Here is a 21,763-nt window from a genome sequence, read left to right as displayed (position 1 = left end):
AGCATTAATGTATACAACGCCGGAGCCGATTTAATGCCGCCTTCCAAGTGGTGGATTGTATTTTATTGTGTTGTGTTGTGTTGTGTTGTATTGTATTGTATTGTATTATTTAGATTCTTGCTTTTTCGCTGTTTCCACTTTGTTAATGCCATTCACTGTTTTTTATTGTTGTTGTTGTTGTTGGCTGTTCTTTACTGTTGTTGCTGCTGCTGTTGGCTAGTGAAAAATAAAAATCACTATTTAACTTATTTTTTGTATTGTTTTCTCTGAATTATTACTATCGCATTTGATATAACGTCACTTTGGTACAATAAATATAGAATAATGATAAAAATTATTTTCGGGAATGCTGATCATGAAAAAGTGTAAACTTCACCACAAATAATATATTTAAATAAACAAAATTTCAATGAATGACAAAACCTCAAACAAACAATAAAATTTTGGAATAATAAAATTTCCATTATTGATGTTGCGTCACTACTATTAAAGTTACGTAATCCTAAATGGAATATTTGAACCAATGAAATGAAAAAATATTACAGCTAATCACAAGGGAAAGATTTGAATCAATGAGCAATTAGACAAAGAAAACCAATAAGACAACGACTTGACGGCCCAATAAAATAGCGCAATAAACGACCAATAATAAAGCGCGTTGAAAAGTGGGACCGTTCTGAACCAAACCTGCTGAATTCATTTCATGTCTGTTAAAATTACACAAGTTTGACTAATAATCACATTTACTTTCAAAATTTTACATTTTATGAATATTTGAACTTTTTTAAATTACTAGACCATTTCCATTCCATTTCTTTGTAGTTATTTATTTGCAATAAAACCTGACTTTCTTTATATCTTACTGTAAAACGACGGAGGCAAAGAAACGATTTTCTTAGTGAACTGTTTTTTACCTTGTTTGTGAAACTATATAATAATTTACTTTCGTAGGCTAATTCATTCTGCATAATTTGGCTAATTGAGAAATTTTGTTTTTAGAGATCGAAAATGATAGATTTACAATCGGAACTTCGCAAACTTGTGAAAGCTATATTGAAGGATGATACCCTTATTGGTAAATACAAATTTTAGTTTTTTTTTCAGTATAATAAATTTTCAGTATATTTTTAGAACTTTATGAGAAAAAGTTTAGCCGAGCAGTACTCATATTGAACAAGTAATGCTTTTTATCTATAGATACCTTTTAAATGTCTGATTTTAGCAGTTTCAAAGTGGAAGAAAGTGTGAATGCTGAGCGCCAGATGGAATCTATTCAACGAAATTGTAAGTTTGTTTTAATTTTTACTTTTCAGCTGGTATTTTTTGTTTATTTCAGTGTTGCTGAGAAATCAATCAGAAACGGCAGTTGTATTTAATTCTCTTTGGCAAGATCTGAAAAAAAAGGTGTTTTATTCTTTTTTGAGAAATTTTCTATTTGACATTTGTTTCAGAAATTTGATAAAGCTGGCGAAATGTTGCGATTTTTTGTTGCAGTGAATAGAAGCATGAAGGGAGTAAGTATTTGTATTTGAAGTTAATATTGTTCTGTTTGTATGTTTTTTCTAATTTTAAAATATGTACGTAGTTCCATTTTAATACGAAACAACTGATAAAGTATGCAGTTTTTTATGAGAAAAAGGGCAATAAATGAGAAAATGGTAGAGCAATTTGCTATATGATGGTAGGCATGTTGTGTTCCGACCATATTTTGAGTATTAGATACAGTTGTTTTTTATATTTTATACAGAAAAATTTGCATAATCGGTATAATTATTTATCTGTACATCTCAAGTGCAATTAATTGAAATATATTTGTTTTCAGTTTCTTATTCATGATCAGTGATTGCATGCATTGCTTTACTTGCGCGCTTCAGTAATTTTATATTTACAGCTGTTCTCTTATTTTTACTTTTTTAAGGGAAGTACTATGCATTCAGAAGGCAAGGAAGCTTTAGCAGAGCTCAGTGACAGAGAGTCAACACCAAGTGATCGGTGTGAAAATGTAAAGTTCGACGTGGAATGTAATACAACCTTTGCACCGGTTAATATACATGACAAAGACGGGTAAAATATTTTGCAGTTGTTCGTCTTTAAGCTGTTTCTTAATTGTTATTTAGTTTTATTTTCACTTATTTCTTTTTTTGTTTATTTCTTTTACTGATTTTTGTAAGAATTATTTTTTTTGTTTTTTTAAATAAACTTATTTTACTTATTGAATTATTTTTTTTAATAAAAAAGTTGTAAGAATGGATGCATGACTTTAATTTTTCTATTAATAAAAGTAACGCTCTAACTTAGGAAAAGCAGTGCTCCTAATGTAATTGTCGCTTCACGTAACACTCACGATCCAGGTATGTGCTTAGAGCATAACTTAAGCATAACTGTAGTTTTTTTAGTGATATTTATTTCTGTGAACTTTTTCTTTTTAGAAATTATTATGTGTGACACTGATGCCGTTATACACGAATCTTTGTTTGTTCTTCAAGGAATCAGTGGGAACTTGATTCGTATTAATCACACTGCAGAAGAAATAGAGTTCACTTTGCCGGTAAGAGAAATTTTGATGAAATGAAATTTTCATTTGTTGGAAAGTCTATTCTACACGTAGATAAAGAGGCCTCTTGGAGAGCAGTTGAAAATATTATCTGCTTATGGATTTTTGTATTTGAAATTAAAGCAGTTTTGTGACTCTTTTCTTGATCCATCTACAGGAAAGAGTTTTCTTTCGGTAATTTGTTTCTTATTTCAAACTGAATTAATTTTTATGCTGTCAGTTTTTTCGAAATGAATAGGCTTTTGCCGTTTCTGTCGACAAATTTCTTACCCAGTATTACCATGCCATTGCAGAATTGGAAGTCGAGGTAAAAATTATTCAAAATGATAATTGACACACAAAAATGAGATTGTGTGTATTTTCAGTGGTTTTCTAAATTGTCTCAAAAAAAAGAAAGCAAAGGGCGTCAGCTTGGTTTACTTGCTGAAGAAATATTTGTCAAAATGTGGCCTTTCAAATCAACAATGCTGGAACTGTCAGAAATTGTAGCCACGGCTGCAGGTATATTTCTTTTTCTAGGATCATATTAAAAAATCATTTTAAATTTTGATTCTTAAATAGTTTGATCACTCGTATTCCTTTTAGGAATTGCTCAGATGAAAATTTAATTTTATATTTAATAAATAAATGTTTGTTTTTTTAAGAACTGAGTAGTGGTAATTTTCTATCGAGTCTATATGAGAAAGTATATTGCGGAGATTCCGCAGTTGCGAACGCGATTGTGGATGCTTTGAGCACAGTTTGCTCTAAATTGAAACGAATGATCATTTCTTGGATGTACGAAGGAGTTATTGAAGATCCTGGTGAAGAAGTAATTGATCATTTGAATTAAAAAAATATTTGATTCTATTTTTGAATAATAAATTTTCAATTTTTAAATATCTCATCAGTTTTTCATCTACAAGACGGAAACTACCAATAGCAGCAGTTCTTTTTGGAATATGTCATACCAAATACGTCATTCTTGCATTCCAGACTTCTTCTCTCCATTTCTAGTGAAAAAAGTAATTGAACAGTTTTGTTTTCGTTTTGAAAATTATGCAATATCAACGAAATGTTCAGATTTTAATTACCGGAAAATCGGTGATCTTTTTGCAAAACGCTTGTCGTGAATCACTGGACATCCCTTCCGTTTTGAGTCAACGAAGATTGTTCGAAGAAATGGATCGTATGAAATTTTAAATTATTTTAAATGAATTAAAATTGTTGTAATAACATTTTAGCGTCTTGGATGTTTCTGATTGAAAAATACGAGATGGTTAGTTCTTGTATCAAGAAAACTTACAAAGAAGTTAGTCGAGTTCTGTTGAATTTGTTGTCATCCAAATTCAACGTGGAATTTCACTTGAAGGTACAAAACAGAAGTATAATACATATATCCACAGTTGAAGTGTCTGGTTAAAATGAATAATATTTAGGCACTTAAAAACTATGTTCTTCTCTCCCGTGGGGATTTTGTCTCATGCATGCTGGAAAATTTTCAGTACGTTTCATTATTATTATTATTATTATTATTATTATTATTGGTTTTGATTTTTGGTTCATTCATTCATTCCAAATTGAATTTTTGTTCTCAGTGAAGAATTGGATAAGCCGGGTTCAGTGTTACGTATGGATGCATTGACGTTCGCTTTGGAAAATGCCCTTCGTGATTGTGCCACCAAATACGATATTACGCACGAAATAATTGACAAAGTCGACATGGAATTTTTGCATCCAGTTCAGTCGGACAATTATTGGGATACTATAATTATTACTTATCGCATAGTGCCTGAAATATCAGCGGTAACTTTTGTATTTTATTTTTTATTATCTGTTCGAAGATGAGTTTTTGCAGATATTCAACGACAAGACGAAACCGATTTATCGTTTATTGTTCAACTTCATTTGGCGACTGCGACGTATGGACTTTGAGCTTCATTCCTATGGCTTGAATTGTATTAGTTTTTCGAAAGGATTGAAAATTGTTCCAGGTGAAATTTCAATTTTAATAATTGAAGAGTAAATTTAATTTTTTGAGTTTTTAGAATTTTACAATCTCTGGCAACAATTTTCACTTATGAACAATGAATTGGGCAATTTTGTCAGAAATGTTCAGCATTACTTTTTCTTTCAAGTAATCATCAGTCAACATTTATTTTCTATTGAAAATTATCTAAATGGAATATCTTAATTTTGAAAATGTTGTATCTAAATATAACTTTAATATAATCATACAAATTCAATGGTGAATTGTGTTTTTGAATATATCTTACTCATTTCATTTTACTGTAACGAAGATTGTAACGGATTCTTTTGTTTAGGTTCTTGAAAATGCGTGGCGGAAGTTTATTTCGGGTTTGCACAATGCAGTAGATTTGGACGATGTTATCAACGAGCACGATGCGTTTTTGAATCAACTCATTGATAATATGTTTTTATCTGAAAAACATGAAGTAATTGTTTGTAATATTTAAATTTCTACACTTTTGATTGTGCAACGTTTGTTGTTTAGAATGTGATGTTGCATTTGCGAACGTTGTTGGATTTTGTGTTGGATTTTCAAAAGCTTTACGGTGAATTTATTTCATTGATGAAGGACGAAATTGAGAAGAGAGAAGAGCAACAATTGACGACCACACGACGCGAAAAAGAAGTTTCTAAAATTGTAAGTGAAATTGTAAATTTTTTTTTCATTCTCTTTCCAACAATTTCTGATCATCATCAGGGAAAATTGCCAATATCGAAAGAGCAAGAATTGGAACAGCAACTTTACAAAAAGGCATTGCTGAAAAAGTTGAATTCGAAATTCTACACTCCTCTAACGCTCTTCCGAGACGGATACAGGGTAATAAATAAGCGGATAATTTTCTCTTATATTCCCTCTTCATAAATGTGATTTTTATAAAATTGAATTTATATCTTCTTTTTATTTTTGAATAGATGGCAGTCAGCCAACTTTTGGTAGTTCTCGCCAATGGAAAAGATGATTTGCTACGTCAGTTCAGTTTTCAAATTGATTTCAGCCAGTGGTATTATAATCAAAATGAAAATGTGCGCAACTCGATTCGTTTTGGAAATATCAACCAATGAACTATATTTTTTAATCTGTTTACTGTATTATTATTATTATTATTATTATTATCTGCAGTAGTAGTAATATTGATGAAGTATGATGAATTTTTCTTAGCAAATTTATTCAACTTGAATACATTACATAATTTTCTTTTATACGTCATTTTTTGTTGTTATTTTTACAAGTATTCATGATACTAGATTTTTAAGCAATTTAAACCAGCTCCAGTAATGTTGTTAATCCGTTAGTATTATATAAATTAAATTTCAAACTGATTCCATTCATTCAAAAATAACTGCTACTTCGGCCATCTTTACTTGATACTTGTCCAAAGTTTTACGGACGGTTTTAAAAACTGTATGTTTATTATATTGCACAGTTTGATCATATTTCAGTTATTACTCATATCATATTCATATTCAGTTATTAAAAATAACAGATATTGTATTTTTAAAAATTAAATTGTATTCAAAATTCAATGAAGCGCAATCATTCATTTTTTCAACATGTATGTATACGTTGTTGAATCATGTTACAACAATCGAATTATCTGAATTATTGATATAAAAAATACATGCACTGATTTTTTGAAAAAGCGGTTTGATTATTATTCAAAAAAAGAAGGTGTCTGTCAGTCTGTTTGGATCTTTGTCCACATTTATTAAAATTTACATATTGTAGTATATTATATAGTAAATGTTGGACGCCATTTATTGATAGAAAAAGCTTTTATAATTTTAACCCTACGACTGCCAAAACTTTTGCACTCAAGTAATACCAAAAGGGGTTTGGTCCGACCCCACTATTTTATTTGCATTTTCACATTAGCTGATATGTGTGAACCTATAAAAAGTGACAGCAGCTAGAATCAACGGGAAGCTTTTTTTCACAAAAATTTTTATTGAATCAATGAGTATGTTTTGCCTTTAGCGTCTCGTGCCGTCTAACGTTCTTTGGTTTGCTAGCAAAGACAGCTTTATAATGACAGTTTTATTTAGCAGCAACATCAATAACGTGAGTACATATAATGACCAACTGATATTTATTGTTTCAATCTTTATCTATTTATTCTTTTAGTTCTTTTTCACATTTCTGTCTATATTGTTAAAATCGTAATTTACGTGCAGCGTTTTTATAGCAAAACCTCATAAGAACAGCAATGCAGGGTCGTTAAATTGTTGCACTTTCAATGCAAAATCTTGACTGGTAAACAGCAACTGCATTTCACACAAGATCATAGAATAAGTTCTAAACAACCAGACCGTATACTAACAATATATGTATATTGTTTTTTAGAAGTTTGTTTTAATTTATGCAAATAATTCGTGTGAAATAATTTCTGAGATTCATTGAAAACACACAATTTGTATTTTAATAAGAAGATGTACAAATAAAATAGAATTAAATTGACTTTAGGATACTTGTTCTGTTCAGAATGTAATCACAAGCTTATCGCCTTTTCATAAAAATTTTCAACAATTTTGCAGCTTATAAATAAATATTTGCCAATCTAGTGCACAGTTGTGAAGATGGCATGAATTTTGATAAGACAAGTAGTAAAATTGAAAAACGTAACGATTAAAATTTAACCTCAAATATGACAAGGGCAAGTTTTGTAAATTTTTTTGCAATTTGTGATCATAAATTGCATTAAACTGATTATTTATTTACAGTTGTGAAGAATGCTTGCAAATTCCATTCAGAAACATATTTGTTTCTGTTAGTTCTTATTTTACAATTAAAATTTCAAAACCTGAAATACAAATGCAATGCAATTTATTTTCATACATTTTTCTAGCATTATTTCATAATTTCTGTTCACTGTTCGACAACAATGTCGAAAGCAGAAAATTTAGTTTCCATGATGCAAGATATTGTAATGAAAATAATTAACCCTACGATTACCAAAACACTTTTTCACACAAGTTTAACCAAAAAGGGTTTTGATTCTATCAAAAATCAGCAGAAATCAACTTCTTTTGGCAGAGGTTTTTTTAGTTTTCTCCAAGCCCCTTTTGGTAATCGTAGGGTTAAACAAGGTGCAGTAACTGATGCAAAAGCAGCTTTGATTAAATTCAATTATTTCAGATATTATAAGTAAAAAAATTTAAAAATAAAACATAAAAAGTTCATTAAAAGTATTTCCTGTCAAAACAGGCAGAAATTTTGTGAAATTCCCAAGAAAGCAATTTTGTTAAATGCTTAATGAGCTGAACGAAAATAGCAAGTGATTACAAATAAACAACATGCGTTGTATTAGTTGCATTGAAATGCAAAAAATTCTATGAAATAATGGACAATGGAAAAATGAAAATAACAGATATTGTGATTGATATTCATAAATTTCTCCTATTGTAATAATTTTTGGTGTTATGATAATATTCATTAATATTATCATAATCTTATTGAGAATGTTAATTAAAGAAATATGGAGAGTTGTCTTCAATTTTTTATTGCATTTATTTTATATTTTTGTTGTTAAAATTTTGGCATGACAAGTAAAATTGGAAAGCTTTATTTTTTTATTCTGCAACTTTTGTTACATTCATTCTTTTAAAGATTGAATCTTCATTTGGTCTAAAAAATTCAAACTTTTGTCCGCATTTGGTCATTTTTATAATTATTATTAATTTTGAAAGTTGAATTTTAAAAAAGTAAATTCTGTTCAAAATAGGAATAAAAACAAAAAACATTTAAAACACTGACAGATATTTAAAATTGTTTATTTTTATGAACGGATTTTAATCTGAATGATATTGAACTACTCAGAATTCAGAATTAAGCACAAAATCCGCAGCTTCCAGAGCATGTATCTTTCATAAACTGATAATAATCATTGTTGCATAGGGCACATTTTCCTTCTTTTCTCCACTTTTCACAACCTGGGCTTTTGTTTTCGCAAACAGTTGGCTTGTCAGAACCCTCACCAGCTAAAAATGAATATTTAAAAATAGAAAGCCAAACGCTTTTTTCATATTCCAATTCTTACTGCAAACATCATCGACACGTGTAGGACGAACTGCGGGGCACGACTGCGGTGCTGTTTTATATGGTGGTTCATTTCCGTAATTATCACTAAACAACATATAATTTGGCTTTGAATTTTGTGTAATTTTATACTAAATATAACAATTAAATTATAATAAACAGCAACAAGAATAATAATCAAATTGAAACACACATGCATACAGATATACATATATATATATACATATATATGTCTGTATGCATGCATGTGTTTCAGTCTTATCAGAATTATTATTTTGTATTTTTGCATTAAAAAATTTCATATGAAAATTCTCGTCGCATCAAACACAGATTTATATGATGTATTTATATGTATATGTATATGTATATGTATATGTATATGTATGTATTCATCGCTATTTAGTTTTGAAATATGATAAAATTGTGCATCTTACCCTGGAGCATAATTACAAACAACTAAATACACTGATCTTCCATTAGCAAACTGAGGAGTTCCATTCGGACAGATAGACAAAGCGCACCCCAATTTTAAGGTGGTGTCACTGACCATCTGTAAAATGAGCAAAATAAAAGTAAAATTATGTATATTTGATTTTTGATTACTTGAGTATAATGACCACACATTCCTCTCTTGCATCGAGCATTCTGAAAATCGTAATTCTGATATTCCTCAAACCAATCATGGATCGAAGTACGGAATTTTTCAATATAGGCATCTTCTCCAGACAATGAACCGTGAAATGTACCGACTGCTAAATTCTCACCAATATTATTTGCTCCTTCTAGACCGCAATATCTGCCTTTTGGACTGTGCATAAACTGGCATCCAGATGCCCATTCAGCTGCTTTCTCAGCAACGGCATCTGACCACTTCAACTCATTCATAGCAGATGCTTTTCCCTGTCCTTTTAATTGACCCTTTGCAGCCTTTTTGCGGTAATTGTTATGATCATCAGTGACGAACTTTTTGACCTTTTCTGACAATGTTACTGCACCTTTACTTAACTTGACATTGTCTTGAGGCTTTGTACTGTAAGTTGCATCAGCTATGTTACTCCTACCGCCAGATTGTCCTGGCAATGATTTTCCATTTGAAGAAAAGAAATCACTACCTCCAAACTCTCCTGGACTTCCTCTACTTGAAATGATAAAGCTGCGATCAGATCCACTGTCTTTTCCAAATGAATCGCCAAATCTACTATTCTGTAGCATTTTATTTTTCATAGAACCGAAAGAATCATCATCAGAAAACATGCTTGAGAAGAAACTTCGACCATTGTTTGAGAAGAAGTCAGGCATTCCACTTTGACTGGAACCACTATCTACTAATTCACCATTTCTGTAAACTTTATATGAAGAAGATGATGAACCGTAAAACTGTGCACCTAAAAGATATTTTTTATCAACTTCCATTGAATAGATAGATATACTTTTAAAATGTTACCAGCAGTTGCATATAAAACACTTAAAGCAAACAGGAATGTGAACATTCTTGTAATTTTGTGACTGAATGTTAAGCCTAGAAATTCTACTTTTATAAGAAATTTTGTGAGCTTTGTTTTCATTTTTTAGTGTATATGAATAAAATAGCTATATTCATCGTCCAATAGTTTTTGATTGATCAGTTTGCGTCAAGAATGTTTGAAAGAAGTGTGTAAATATTCCGTTGCGTTGGGAAGATAACTGCACTATTAAGAAAATTTATTAGCATTATATTACCGTTTCAAAATTATTTTATCCTTATATTTTACAAACATCGTTGACGTCATTTTTGCTTATTATACGTTTGTTCTGCTAATAAAGAAGAACTCCATTTATTTGTCTCAACTGTAATTTTGTATTTCAGCATTTCTAAATTTCTTTTCAACTGCTTTTGTAATTTCAATGAATTCAATAATTCATTCTTATCTCTATTTTATTTTAAGACAAAAAGATATTAAATGAAAACTTTTCACAGCATTGTCACTACATTTCTATTATTACACTCATTATTTAGCTTGAGCTTCAGCTCTGTTTGCATTTTCACTATTTATAATATAATTAAATATAATCTAACATTGAAGGTAGGCATTATAAATTTTGTACTTAAATGCAACAGCTTTTTAAAGATTATTTTATAATCACGGAGAACATTTAAAAATGCTTGTACAAAATATACATCATTTAATTACATTTTAATGTATTTTTACATTTTTAACAGTTTTAAGAACAGTTAGCAATCCAGCATATCCAAACAGTGAAATACATTTAAAAAATAATTTATAATATTAATACAAATATTTGTTCATTTGGCTTTAAAATTTCTGAAAGCATTTTATTAATTATAATAGCAATTTCTTAATTTAAAATATGTCAAATGATAATAATAATAATGTCATAAGTAGACCCCAGATTTTGCCATAAATGCCTTTTTCTGCCTTTTTTGATGATTTTTCCATGATATTACCTTCTTATGTCTTTTTTGATAATTTTTCCATGACAGCTTTTTTTATAATTCAATACAAAATTTAACTTTGCCCAGGCTTGAGGTGTGATGGAAAAAACTGTTTGGAGTGGGTTGCCGCCATGCCACCGTCGCTAGGTGGCGCTGGCGGTAGTTGCTATCGCTTTTCTTCTGGACAAACCTTAACAGGGGTTCCCACGATTTCTCTCCGTGACAAAGAGTAAATAAAAAGCGATGGACTGAGCTAACGTTGCCATCCATCTGTCGTCATTCAAAATTTCTACGGCCGGGAGGAAGCCAGACTACTACCGTCGACTGTTCATTCACTCACGTTTCGCTTGCTGTGTCGTTCCTACCCAAGATATACTACTTCCGCAAGCTTCAAAATGGCCAAAGTCAAATCAAAGCCTTCCAAAGAACTGATCGGTTTGGTGAAAGAGTATGGAAGTGACATACTGTCTACAGATAACACCGTGCTATTTTGTAAAGCGTGTGGCAAGACAATCAATCATGAAAAAAAGTATTTTGTCTATCATTCAGTATATGCAAACGACTAAACACAAATCAGCGACAGAGAAAATGAAGACAGAAAGTAAGCAAGCTTGTCTGCTTAGTACGTTTGTTGCTGATTCCAGTAGCAAATCTCAGTTTCTGACAGAACTATGCATGGCATTCATTGATGCTCGAATTCCACTATGGATATTGGGAAACAAGTCTCTGAGAGGCTTTTTAGAGAAATACACGAAGCAACATATACCAAGTGAATCATCGTTGCGAAAAAATTATATTGACAACAATTTCAACAATGTTATGGATGGAATTAGACGTAAAGTCGCATACAACAAAATATGGGTTTCAGTAGACGAGACGATCGATCCTGTAGGAAGATTTGTTGCCAATGCGGTCATCGGTACACTGGAAGCTGATCAAGCATCAAAGGAATATTTGTTGACATCAGAAGTATTAGAAAAATCAAACAGTTCAACAGTTGCTCAGTTGTTTACATCTGTACTTGCTGTAGTGTGGCCAGAAGGCATGAGATATGAAAATGTTCTACTGTTTTTACTGATGCAGCACCGTATATGAAAAAAGCTGCTGATGCTCTTAAAGTTTTATTTCTCAATATGTTGCATTTGACATGCTTAGCCCATGGACTGCATAGAATTGCCGAACACATACGCTGTTTGTATCCAGATGTTGATCGCCTAATTTCCAATGTAAAAAAACTTTTCCTCAAAGCACCGTCACGTGTACAGTTGTTCAAAGCAATGGCACCTGAGATTCCGCTACCTCCTCAGCCCTACCTTTGACTAGGTGGGGTACATGGCTCTCTGCTGTTTTCCACTATGCGGCAAATTTTACAAAGATGCAAGAAATCATCGGCTGTTTTGAAGAAGAAGAATCTGCTGCAGTGAAAATAGTCCATGAAATCATGCAGAAAGAGTCTCTTTGCTGTGATCTCGTATTTATTGCCTCCAATTTTGTAAATTTCGTACAAACCATCACTTTCCTTGAGAAACGTCCTAGTGGATAAGTTGCAAGTTTTCGACAAAGTATTGGATGATATTCATAAAATTCCAGGCAAAGTAGGTAAAGACATACAAAGAAAATGCGATATACTGATTTCAGCTAATAAAGATCTTAAAGAAATACAAAGCATAGCAAAAGTCTTCAAAGGAAAATCCAATGCACAACATATTGGTATGAATATTGAGTCTGCGGTTTGCTTCTAATATGCACCAGTGACCTCAGCTGAGGTAGAAAGAAGTTTTTCGCAGTTAAAGTATATTCTTTCGGACAGACGACATAGCTTAACACCAGATAACTTGAAAAAAATGCTTGTAATTATATGCAACCAGACAAGATAAACTATTTAATGGAATATATGTACCATTTCCACCATATTAGGCAATACAAATATTTGCCTTTTTTGCTTTTTTATAAATAAATGCTTTACTGCTTTTTTTGTAATTTTATTTTTTCTTTTTGCCTGCCAATTTCAGAATTTTTTAGTGCCTAAAAATCCGGGCTCTAGTCATTATTATGAAATGAAAATATAATTTACAGTGGTATAATTTTGTATAGAATGCTGTATTATAATGCTAATAGTTTGATGAAGTTTTAAATATTTTATATGGTTTCCTTAGAATTACTTTAACAAAAGGAGTTTTAAAAAAATTAACCTTATTAGTGAGCATAAAAACTCTGCTTTCATTGGTGAGAAGCAAAAAATCGAGTTGACAAACAACAATAAAAAGAAGGTCTAAACGTAAGTTTCCCTATTGAAAGACGGTCTTTAATCAAAAATGACCACAGCTTGATCATTTTACGGACATTTTAATTGCACCATTTGCATTGTTTGAAATTTGCCCTATTACCATGTGAAATATAGTTTTGACAATGTAAATTAATTGTTATGCTTTAAAATGTCCGATTGTTTTATTCAAAAAAGCAAGAAAGAATAGAACTATAATGCAATTGGAATGAAAATTAGTTAAAATCTAGAATATTTAAAAACAAATTTTTTTGCATAATAAATTCTTTAATGCTGCAAATTTAAACAGCAACAATAATCGTAAATGAAATAACAGTGATGATAATGAAGCAAATGAATAACCAAAACGATGCAATGCAATGTAATTAATGCGTGCAATGTTTTAGTTAAAAATGTTGTTGACAGTGTGGGAAAATGCACGTTTATTTTAACAATTATTGTAAACAAATAGAAGAACTGTTATTTTGGATAAAAATTAGCAAACAGTGTGTGAATGCAAATATGTTTAATTAAACAACATTGCTCATCATAATAAAGATAATTTTAAAAATTACCTGCTCGTATGTATATATGTATTTTTTATATCAAAAATTCACTCTGCAAATAAATGTATTTTAACTGCTCTGCTTTCAAAATTTTGTGCATCAGATTGCGGTAATATTTACTAATTTTATTCCTGAAGAGTTAATTAATCAAAATAAATCAGAAGAATGAAAATGTGCAAGTAAATGTGATGTAAAAATAGAATTTTATCTTGTGAATAATTTTTATAAATAGATAGAAATGAACAAAGATAAGCAAGTTTGTTTCATAAATATTTTTGAATCAACAACTCAATATTATGCTCAACTTTGAAATAATATTATTTTCAAAATTCTAAAATGCAGGACATTCGTTTTTTTGGAAAACATAATTTATAAAAATCATGATTTCTAACAAAAAGATAGACGTGCATTCTTGAAAATTACTTATCCAAATATTTAATAATTGTAAAAATACATTCATTTATAAAATTGTAAAATTTTAAGCATTTAAAAGCAAGATATTTCAAGCAAACCATTCTGAGAGCAGATTGTTTGTTTATGCGCACAGAAAAAGAGTTTAATATTGTACAAAAAATATGCTTAAGTTGTCCAATCTTTATGAAAATATTTTTAATCGTACAAAATGACGAAATAATTTACAATTGAATGCAAATATTTAAACTGTTCATGAATAATCGATAAATGCTGAAATAATTTTTCACAATTTGATAAGCAAACTTCTTTGAAATCTAGATTTTTTCATACTGTTTATATAAAATATTGCCCACGGATTTATTTAACACTGTGCTGAATTGAATAAACAATTTGTTTCACAGGTTGTTTGAACAACTTCCAAACTGAGATAATATAAAAATGAGTGAAAATAAAAGAATAATTTGCTGTTTGCTATTAAAAATTGTCAGAAATTAACACTGTGTGGGATGTCCTCACGAAATTGAAACACCACCATATAAAGTACTGCAATATTGCAGTATCATTAAGCAGAATAGAATGACCAAATTTGAATTAAAAACAAATCACAAATATTAAAAATGAATTACAATTTCAATCAACTTCCAATAAAATATAACATAATGAAAAACATGTAGTTTCAAAAAAATAGATGTTCTGTCATCTTTTAGCAAAATTTTCAGACATCGCATTTGAAGAACGCTGTATTGTTTGTCGTTTACTTTTAATCCTTGATTCCACCGTCACGTTTTCTGTTGCTGATATAAGCATCGGTCTGACAAAGCCACCCCCTTTAGAAGAGTAGCGTTTATTTTTATCCTCTTCTTCTTTGTCTCGCATTTCCATTTTAGCCAAATTCCTCGAACGTTGTTCAATTCTCCATTGGGCATTCTGCTGCATCGCTGCCAACCGTTTCTCTCTTTCATTTTCATCCAATTTATTCTTCCTCTTCTCTTTTTCACTTTTTCTTTTACTATATTCAGGCAACGTCGACCTCGACGAACCTGAGCTTATAACACTATGCCTATTCAGCCGAGTATGCTTCGAAGCTTCACTAACGTAAGACAGGCCTAAAGGCTTTCCTACTTTTCTACGGCTGCCCAACTGCTCATCATCACTTTCACATCCACTTGAAATTTCATTTCTATAACACATCAACATCATCATTATTATTCATCAATTATTTCTGATCAATTTTTGCTCAAATAAATTTCTATTATTTTATATGATGCAAATTTAACTAAACCAAATATTTTGAAAAATTCAAAAAACAAACCTTAAAAATTAAATCATTGCAAAAGTTATTTAATAATTCAATTACTTGAAAACATATAACAATTTCTTAGCTGTCAAATTTATTAACAGTAACTTTTCACTTTAATTATGCAAAAGTAGTTTTATGTTTTCTACCAAACAATAACTACCCTGTAGCCAAATTAAACAACATCAGCAAAGCTCAAGCTCATTTTATCACACAGTCAAAACTAATATTTAATGTCCACTCAAATAACTTACCAAAATTACCAATTTAAAAAAACACTGCTATCCACACTGACCTAGCAACCCTAAAAATTAACAAAAAGCAATCATTTTCTTAATATGACCTGATACAAAATGATCTAGTAGTATTATGGCCTTAGAAAAAAAATACTCTGATAAAATAATCTCAATCACTTATTACAGTTTTTAAACAGAGTACAGTATTTTCTAATACGTATGTTCCAAACTGATCTTACATACCATCAGAAACTACTGATAATGATTTTCTCACAACTTACTTCTTAATAACTGAAATATAGAATAAACCTATATCGTCAGTATTGGAGTTCAAATTGTAACAATATACAAACATATTATGAAAATTGTCCAAATAAGAGCAAAAAACCTTTCATAAATATTTCAAACATAATTATAGAAAAAAGAAAATAAACCAAAACACAACACCTCATTATAAACAAATGCAGATTAGAGAGCATTAAAATTAAAATTACAATTATAGACAAAACATAAACAAATCATATAATGATAATTTTGAAAAATTCTTGATAAAAATTCAAAAAAGCAGCTAAAATAATCATTGAGAAATGAAAAAAAGAACACTCTATCTTTCAAATAAAGATACTGAATATTAATTAAAAAAAATCAATTTCATTAACAACATTTTACACGTTTGAAACAAAGAGATTTTTTTAAGAGATATCAGGAATAAGAATCAAAAGAATAAAATTAACTCCAAAATAGCATTACTTCTTCTCAAACTAAAAGGAAATAAAAATCGTTAAATCAAGTATTCATTTACTGAGTTTACAAAAATATACCTCCATCATCATATACAACTTTCATTTTTAAGTAAACGCAATTTTCAAAGTTAAATAAGCCAAAAGTGAATTGAAATCTTGGAATTGATACAAAATGATCAGAACTTACTGATTTTCTTGTTTCCGACTGCTGCTCGCATTGCCAGAAAAACCATCCAGAATTGAAAAGAAATTCATCCACTGCTTCTTTTCAGCTTCGCTAAGCTTTTTAGAAAGTAGTTTGCACATTTTCTTTCGCATCGCTTTCATAACAATTTTCTTAAGTCGCTTCATTTTTACGGGATTATCCAAAATTTCACGACGTATTCGTTCTTCTTGACTTTTTATAGCAACTAGTGGATCTTCTTTACGAATTGTATCAATACCAATGATAGGACGATGCGCACCGCAAGCATCTGTTTGATTTGATCGACCCTCACAAATGGTTTCAAGCTTTGTAGCCGGCTCTTTAAAATCCTCATTAAAGAGTTCGAAGTTTTTATCAATTTTTCGACCAGTTAAATAAGCTTCTCTGTCCAACAAAGATGAAGCACTACCATACATCCAATCCATCATGAGAAAAGTAAAATAAACAAGAGATAAAGATAAAGTTCTACAGTATGAAAAAAGAAAATGAAGTGCAATGTTCACATAATACAGTATTACATCAGCCTACACACCATATTCCCTACTGTTTTTGTGAATTTCTAATACATTTTCTAAAATTTTATAATTAAATCGAGAATTTTCTGAAGTTCATAAAACAGCGAGCAAAAGTGCCTGTTAACCCTTTAACGCTCAACGTTGCTTTAAAGCAACGTATTTTTTTATGCGCATAAAATAATTAGTTTTGCGATTCTGCCATCATTAACGGCTTGGTTACTTCGCGCCATGCTCCTATTGTTGAATTAAATGTAGAACGAAGAAAAACGATCATAAGTGATGAATATACGAGGGAAAATGTATTGGGAGCTCAATATTTAAATTTGTACTTTATTTCAACCTATGTATCTCACGACCTGAGAATCTCTAGAACCTGGGAATTTTTTTTATAACTGAAATAGACACGTACTATTAAAATATAAAAATTAATTAATTTAATTATTAATTTAATTTTAATTAATATTTAATTAATTTAATTAATTAATTTTGTAGCAAATCAGCAAAATGCGTAAAAATGGTTGTTGCTTTAAAGCAACCTAGGGCGTTAATGGTAAAATTACGGTTTTATAAAAATTTAAAATTTTTTCCAAATTATGGTTTTATACAAATTGTTGGAAATTGTTTTCGGTTATATGTGCTAATTTACAAAATCAGTGCCACATCGTGATAAACAACACTTGACTCAGCCTATGTATCATATTACACATTGCTCAACGGTGCTGATAAATCACACATATACACACGTATTTCTGGTGAACAGCCACATCTAATGAACAATCACTCAACAACTGCACCAGCAGTTGGCATTATCGAATGTTCAATACAGTAGGTAAAAGCACTGACAGTTGCAAAACAGTGACAACTGAGCTGCAAATGACGCACGCTGAACCAAGTATAAATAAAGGAGCGTAAAGCAGATCTCACTCAATAGACAGAAAACTGTTCTAAGTGCTCTGTTGATCTTCTCCTTGTGAATAAACTACATTTCACATGGACTTTGATACCGTCTTTCGAGAAACGAGATCTGGGCGAAATGTTAGACAGATTACAGTTCTACCAGATCCCGATGTTTCTGAATCAGATGCAGTTTCAGAAGATGAATTAGACCATACATTTTAACAATCCCACAGTTCAAGTGATGATGAAGCGACTGAAGGAGACGATGCTTCCGCCAATGCGAGAAGAAAATCATACATCTGGCGTCGACGACCGTTCAACCCTAAAACAGAAGCTTTCATTGGTAAATAATCACTGCTATTATCTTGCATTGGTGTTATACCATAAAACTTTTCAGAATCAGATGAGAAATCATCAGTCCTCAGGCCAATTGAATACTTTCGCATGTACTTCACACCACAGCTTCTTTTCCACATCTCATTTGAGACAAATCGTAAGGCTACTCAATGCTTGTATTCCAACTTGGCGACAACTGTAGCAGAAATAGAAGTTTTGATTGGAATGCTGACCACGATGGGCGTTAGTGAAATGCCACGGTATCGCATGTATTGGGCGAACCAAACACGTATGGACACTGTAGCGAATTGCATGAGTCGCAATAGATTCGAAACCCTATTGCGATTTCTCCACTTCAATGACAATGACAAGGCTGTCATGGACCGAAGCCATCTAGATTATGACAGATTCTATAAAATCCGGCCTCTTATAGAAAGCATGCGCAAGACCTGCTTAGAAGAAACACTGGGAGAACTACAAAGTGTTGACGAACACATCATTCCATACAAGGGCCGGTGCAAAATGAAGTATTACAACCCCAGAAATCCAGATAAATGGCGCTTGAAGGTGATTGCAAGATGCGCTAAAAATGGATTCGTCCATGACTTTTGGCTGTGTGATGGAATGGCGCCAAAAGTAAAAAACCCTGTTGGCTTCTTCGCGGCTGACGTTGTAATGAAAGTTTGTGAAACGTTGCCGAAGCACAAGGGGTACAAAGTTTTTTTTTTGATAATTACTTTGCTTTCCTCGAACTGCAAGAAACACTGCTGAGAGACGGCATCCACTCTGTTGCAACCATACGATCCAACAGACTTCGTGGCTGCCCGGTGATGCCTTCAAACGAATTGAAACAAAAAGGCAGAGGTGCCACTGACTTTTGTTGCACCAAAGATAATAAATTGTGCGTTGTAAAGTGGCTTCACAACCGGGAAGTAATTTTGGCATCAACGTATCATTGCGTGGATCCGGTAACGCCAGTGAGACGTTGGAATAAAAGGCAACGTCAATTTATTGACGTTCCTTGTCCACAAATTGTAAAGGAATACAACCAGTTCATGGGAAGTGTGGATTTGACGGATATGTTGATCTCATTGTAGAGAATCGACCACAAGTGCCGAAAATGGCACAGACGAATATTTTTTTGGGCAATCCACGTGTCACTGACCAATAGCTGGTTGAAATATAAAGATGATTGCACGAAGAAGGGTATAAAGCCCAGAAATATGATGGATCTGATGACATTTATGTTATCTGTTAGTGACAGTCTAATAAAATTAGAGAAAACGTATGTGACGCGCAAGCGCGGACGGCCGCAAGCAGAACTTACGGTTGAAGAAGAAGCGGGTCCATCTAGACCCGTTAGACGAACGAGACAGCCAGAGGATATCACACGTGCTGATCAGACTGGTCACTGGCCAGAAATGATGACAACTAAAAAACGCTGTCGCGTTTGTCAAAGAACATGCCAACTTCGTTGCATGAAATGTGATATACATCTGTGTATTGTTACCGAACGAAACTGTTTTTTTAGTTATCAATAAAAATGATTTACCAATGCCTTTTCGTTGATAAATAGCTTGATATTATATGTAAATACATAAGAATGTGAATAAGCGGAATAATTTGCCAAAGAACTGCGTTGTGTCATGAAAATACCCATCCTGCTCAGACTAAGAAATACATGCAATTACCTGTAAAAGATTACAAAACAGTCACATGGCTCATTTCAAGCACTGAAGTAATGTATTGAAGTAAAAACGAAACAATTAACATTTCATATCAAAAAGCCCATTTTTACCAATAACGCCCGTGGTTGCTTTAAAGCAGCATTCTCAAAAACATTCAAAAAATGGTCCTGGAGCTCAACCTTAAAATACGTTCTATTTAGACGTATTTTGACCAAATGAAACAAAAAAATAATAATTTCATTGTTTGACATAATTTGAGCATTGCAATTTTCTTATTTAAATAAAATATAAAAAGAAAAACAATAACTTTGGTGAACGGGGCAAAAGAAACATTGAAGAGAATGAAGATAAAATTCTCATCCAAACTTGAAATACATTCAGAGAACATAAAATATATCGATGCTAACATTCAGCAATCACCACTCCTAGTTTCAGCTGAAAACTGCAGCTGTGGACAATTTATCAATTGTAGATTTTCCCTTTGTACTTGAATAGCCTTCAACTAGCCTTCATCAGAACAATATTTGACAAACAAAAAAGAACCTTAGGCATAAATCTCATTTAATTGTTAGCTAAGAAGGTAATTTATATGACGAGTGAAAGCAACTGTTGGCTGACATTTCTTTTGAACACTATTTATAAATGCGGGTGGATAAAAGTAAAGCACTTTGGAAGCAGAAAAAAGCGATGAACAGCACCATGCAGAAAAGCTGCTACAGCCGTTTCAAGTTCACTCTTCAGGGGACACGCATACTTTGATGTCAGCATTTGTGCTGTGATTAATAATCTTCTGTCAACATCAACAAAAGACATTGGTGCCACAGAAATATCAATCAGAATTGATCTTCAGTTGTAGATAAAATGAGAAATGAAAACTAAATGTTGTTTCAAAATGATTATTTAAAAATGGAATTTAAACCGTCAAATTTATTTTCCTTTTTGGTCTTGCGTTTAAGTTCAGTGCTGAGCATTCTGGTGTAACAACCCGGCCAACTAATGACATCTGCTCTATTCCAGAGTCAACGGAAGAAAAGGAGGAAAGGCGGAGCTGACACCAACCACGTCGCTGTTACACACGGCTACAGTAATATATTTTAGACTTGAAGATCCAAGGCGGAGTACGGTAACTATGTGACGTGTAGTGAGTTTGTGTGTGCGTGGGTGATTGTTGTTCCAGATCGGTCTAGTTGTGATTTGTTGCGACGGTTGCTAATTCCTCGGTGTAATAAACGTTCGAAACGATTGTCTGGTGTTTGTTTTGTGACACAATCAAGCTAGATGTCTTCTGCAAGGAAAATGGGCGGCCGTAAGGTCAACGCAGACGGTGACGTCCCGGAAGAGAAGAATAAGGCGGAGTCTGAGCCGCCTACTGTGATGGAGAATCCGTTACAGAGGGTTATTAGCTGATGAGAGAACCAAGATCACACGTAATCATCCGAAATTTGGACTGGACGGCAATGAACAGAAAATGGACGCGGAAATGGATTCCGTTATTAGTAATACTGGAGTAAGCGAGAAGTACACTATGAAGCAGGAAGTAAAATGCTGCTGGGCATAAAGCTTGACGCAGCT

At 31.8% G+C, this 21,763-nt stretch overlaps 6 protein-coding genes across 6 annotated transcripts; 4 read left to right on the top strand and 2 right to left on the bottom strand.

Annotated features, from left to right (window-relative positions):
- Positions 1 to 1,008: 1,008 nt before the first annotated feature.
- Positions 1,009 to 5,626, top strand: Tsp_04670 (gamma-tubulin complex component 3). Its single transcript, XM_003369199.1, has 20 exons — positions 1,009 to 1,075; positions 1,132 to 1,177; positions 1,223 to 1,288; positions 1,314 to 1,404; positions 1,452 to 1,514; positions 1,919 to 2,064; positions 2,299 to 2,351; positions 2,430 to 2,548; positions 2,920 to 3,055; positions 3,199 to 3,365; positions 3,617 to 3,722; positions 3,778 to 3,812; positions 3,851 to 3,918; positions 4,132 to 4,339; positions 4,392 to 4,527; positions 4,582 to 4,670; positions 4,858 to 4,989; positions 5,049 to 5,201; positions 5,262 to 5,381; positions 5,477 to 5,626. The coding sequence occupies exons 1-20, from the start codon at positions 1,009 to 1,011 to the stop codon at positions 5,624 to 5,626; spliced, it is 2,151 nt and encodes a 716-aa protein (XP_003369247.1).
- A 1,128-nt stretch (positions 5,627 to 6,754) lies between these two features.
- On the bottom strand, positions 6,755 to 10,087 carry Tsp_04669 (putative venom allergen 5). The gene is made up of 7 exons (XM_003369198.1): positions 10,042 to 10,087; positions 9,201 to 9,982; positions 9,052 to 9,147; positions 8,606 to 8,728; positions 8,434 to 8,539; positions 7,584 to 7,672; positions 6,755 to 6,877 (listed from the first exon to the last, which is right to left on the bottom strand). The coding sequence occupies exons 1-7, from the start codon at positions 10,085 to 10,087 to the stop codon at positions 6,755 to 6,757; spliced, it is 1,365 nt and encodes a 454-aa protein (XP_003369246.1).
- Positions 10,088 to 11,426: 1,339 nt separating this feature from the next.
- Tsp_04668 (conserved hypothetical protein) lies at positions 11,427 to 12,126 on the top strand. The gene is made up of 2 exons (XM_003369197.1): positions 11,427 to 11,579; positions 11,689 to 12,126. Exons 1-2 carry the CDS (start codon positions 11,427 to 11,429, stop codon positions 12,124 to 12,126), a joined length of 591 nt encoding a protein of 196 aa, XP_003369245.1.
- A 280-nt stretch (positions 12,127 to 12,406) lies between these two features.
- On the top strand, positions 12,407 to 13,554 carry Tsp_04667 (conserved hypothetical protein). The gene is made up of 3 exons (XM_003369196.1): positions 12,407 to 12,566; positions 12,622 to 12,761; positions 13,546 to 13,554. The coding sequence occupies exons 1-3, from the start codon at positions 12,407 to 12,409 to the stop codon at positions 13,552 to 13,554; spliced, it is 309 nt and encodes a 102-aa protein (XP_003369244.1).
- Positions 13,555 to 14,970: 1,416 nt separating this feature from the next.
- On the bottom strand, positions 14,971 to 17,180 carry Tsp_04666 (conserved hypothetical protein). The gene is made up of 2 exons (XM_003369195.1): positions 16,738 to 17,180; positions 14,971 to 15,454 (listed from the first exon to the last, which is right to left on the bottom strand). Exons 1-2 carry the CDS (start codon positions 17,178 to 17,180, stop codon positions 14,971 to 14,973), a joined length of 927 nt encoding a protein of 308 aa, XP_003369243.1.
- Positions 17,181 to 18,039: 859 nt separating this feature from the next.
- On the top strand, positions 18,040 to 20,044 carry Tsp_04665 (hypothetical protein). Its single transcript, XM_003369194.1, has 4 exons — positions 18,040 to 18,095; positions 18,401 to 18,510; positions 18,565 to 19,184; positions 19,601 to 20,044. The coding sequence occupies exons 1-4, from the start codon at positions 18,040 to 18,042 to the stop codon at positions 20,042 to 20,044; spliced, it is 1,230 nt and encodes a 409-aa protein (XP_003369242.1).
- The last annotated feature ends 1,719 nt before the right edge of the window (positions 20,045 to 21,763 follow it).

Source organism: Trichinella spiralis, assembly GCF_000181795.1.
Source record: "Trichinella spiralis strain ISS 195 chromosome Unknown Scfld1557, whole genome shotgun sequence".
Lineage (NCBI taxonomy): Eukaryota > Metazoa > Nematoda > Enoplea > Trichinellida > Trichinellidae > Trichinella > Trichinella spiralis.
Note: the sequence above shows the minus strand (reverse complement) of the source record. Positions and strands in the feature narration are given on the sequence as shown.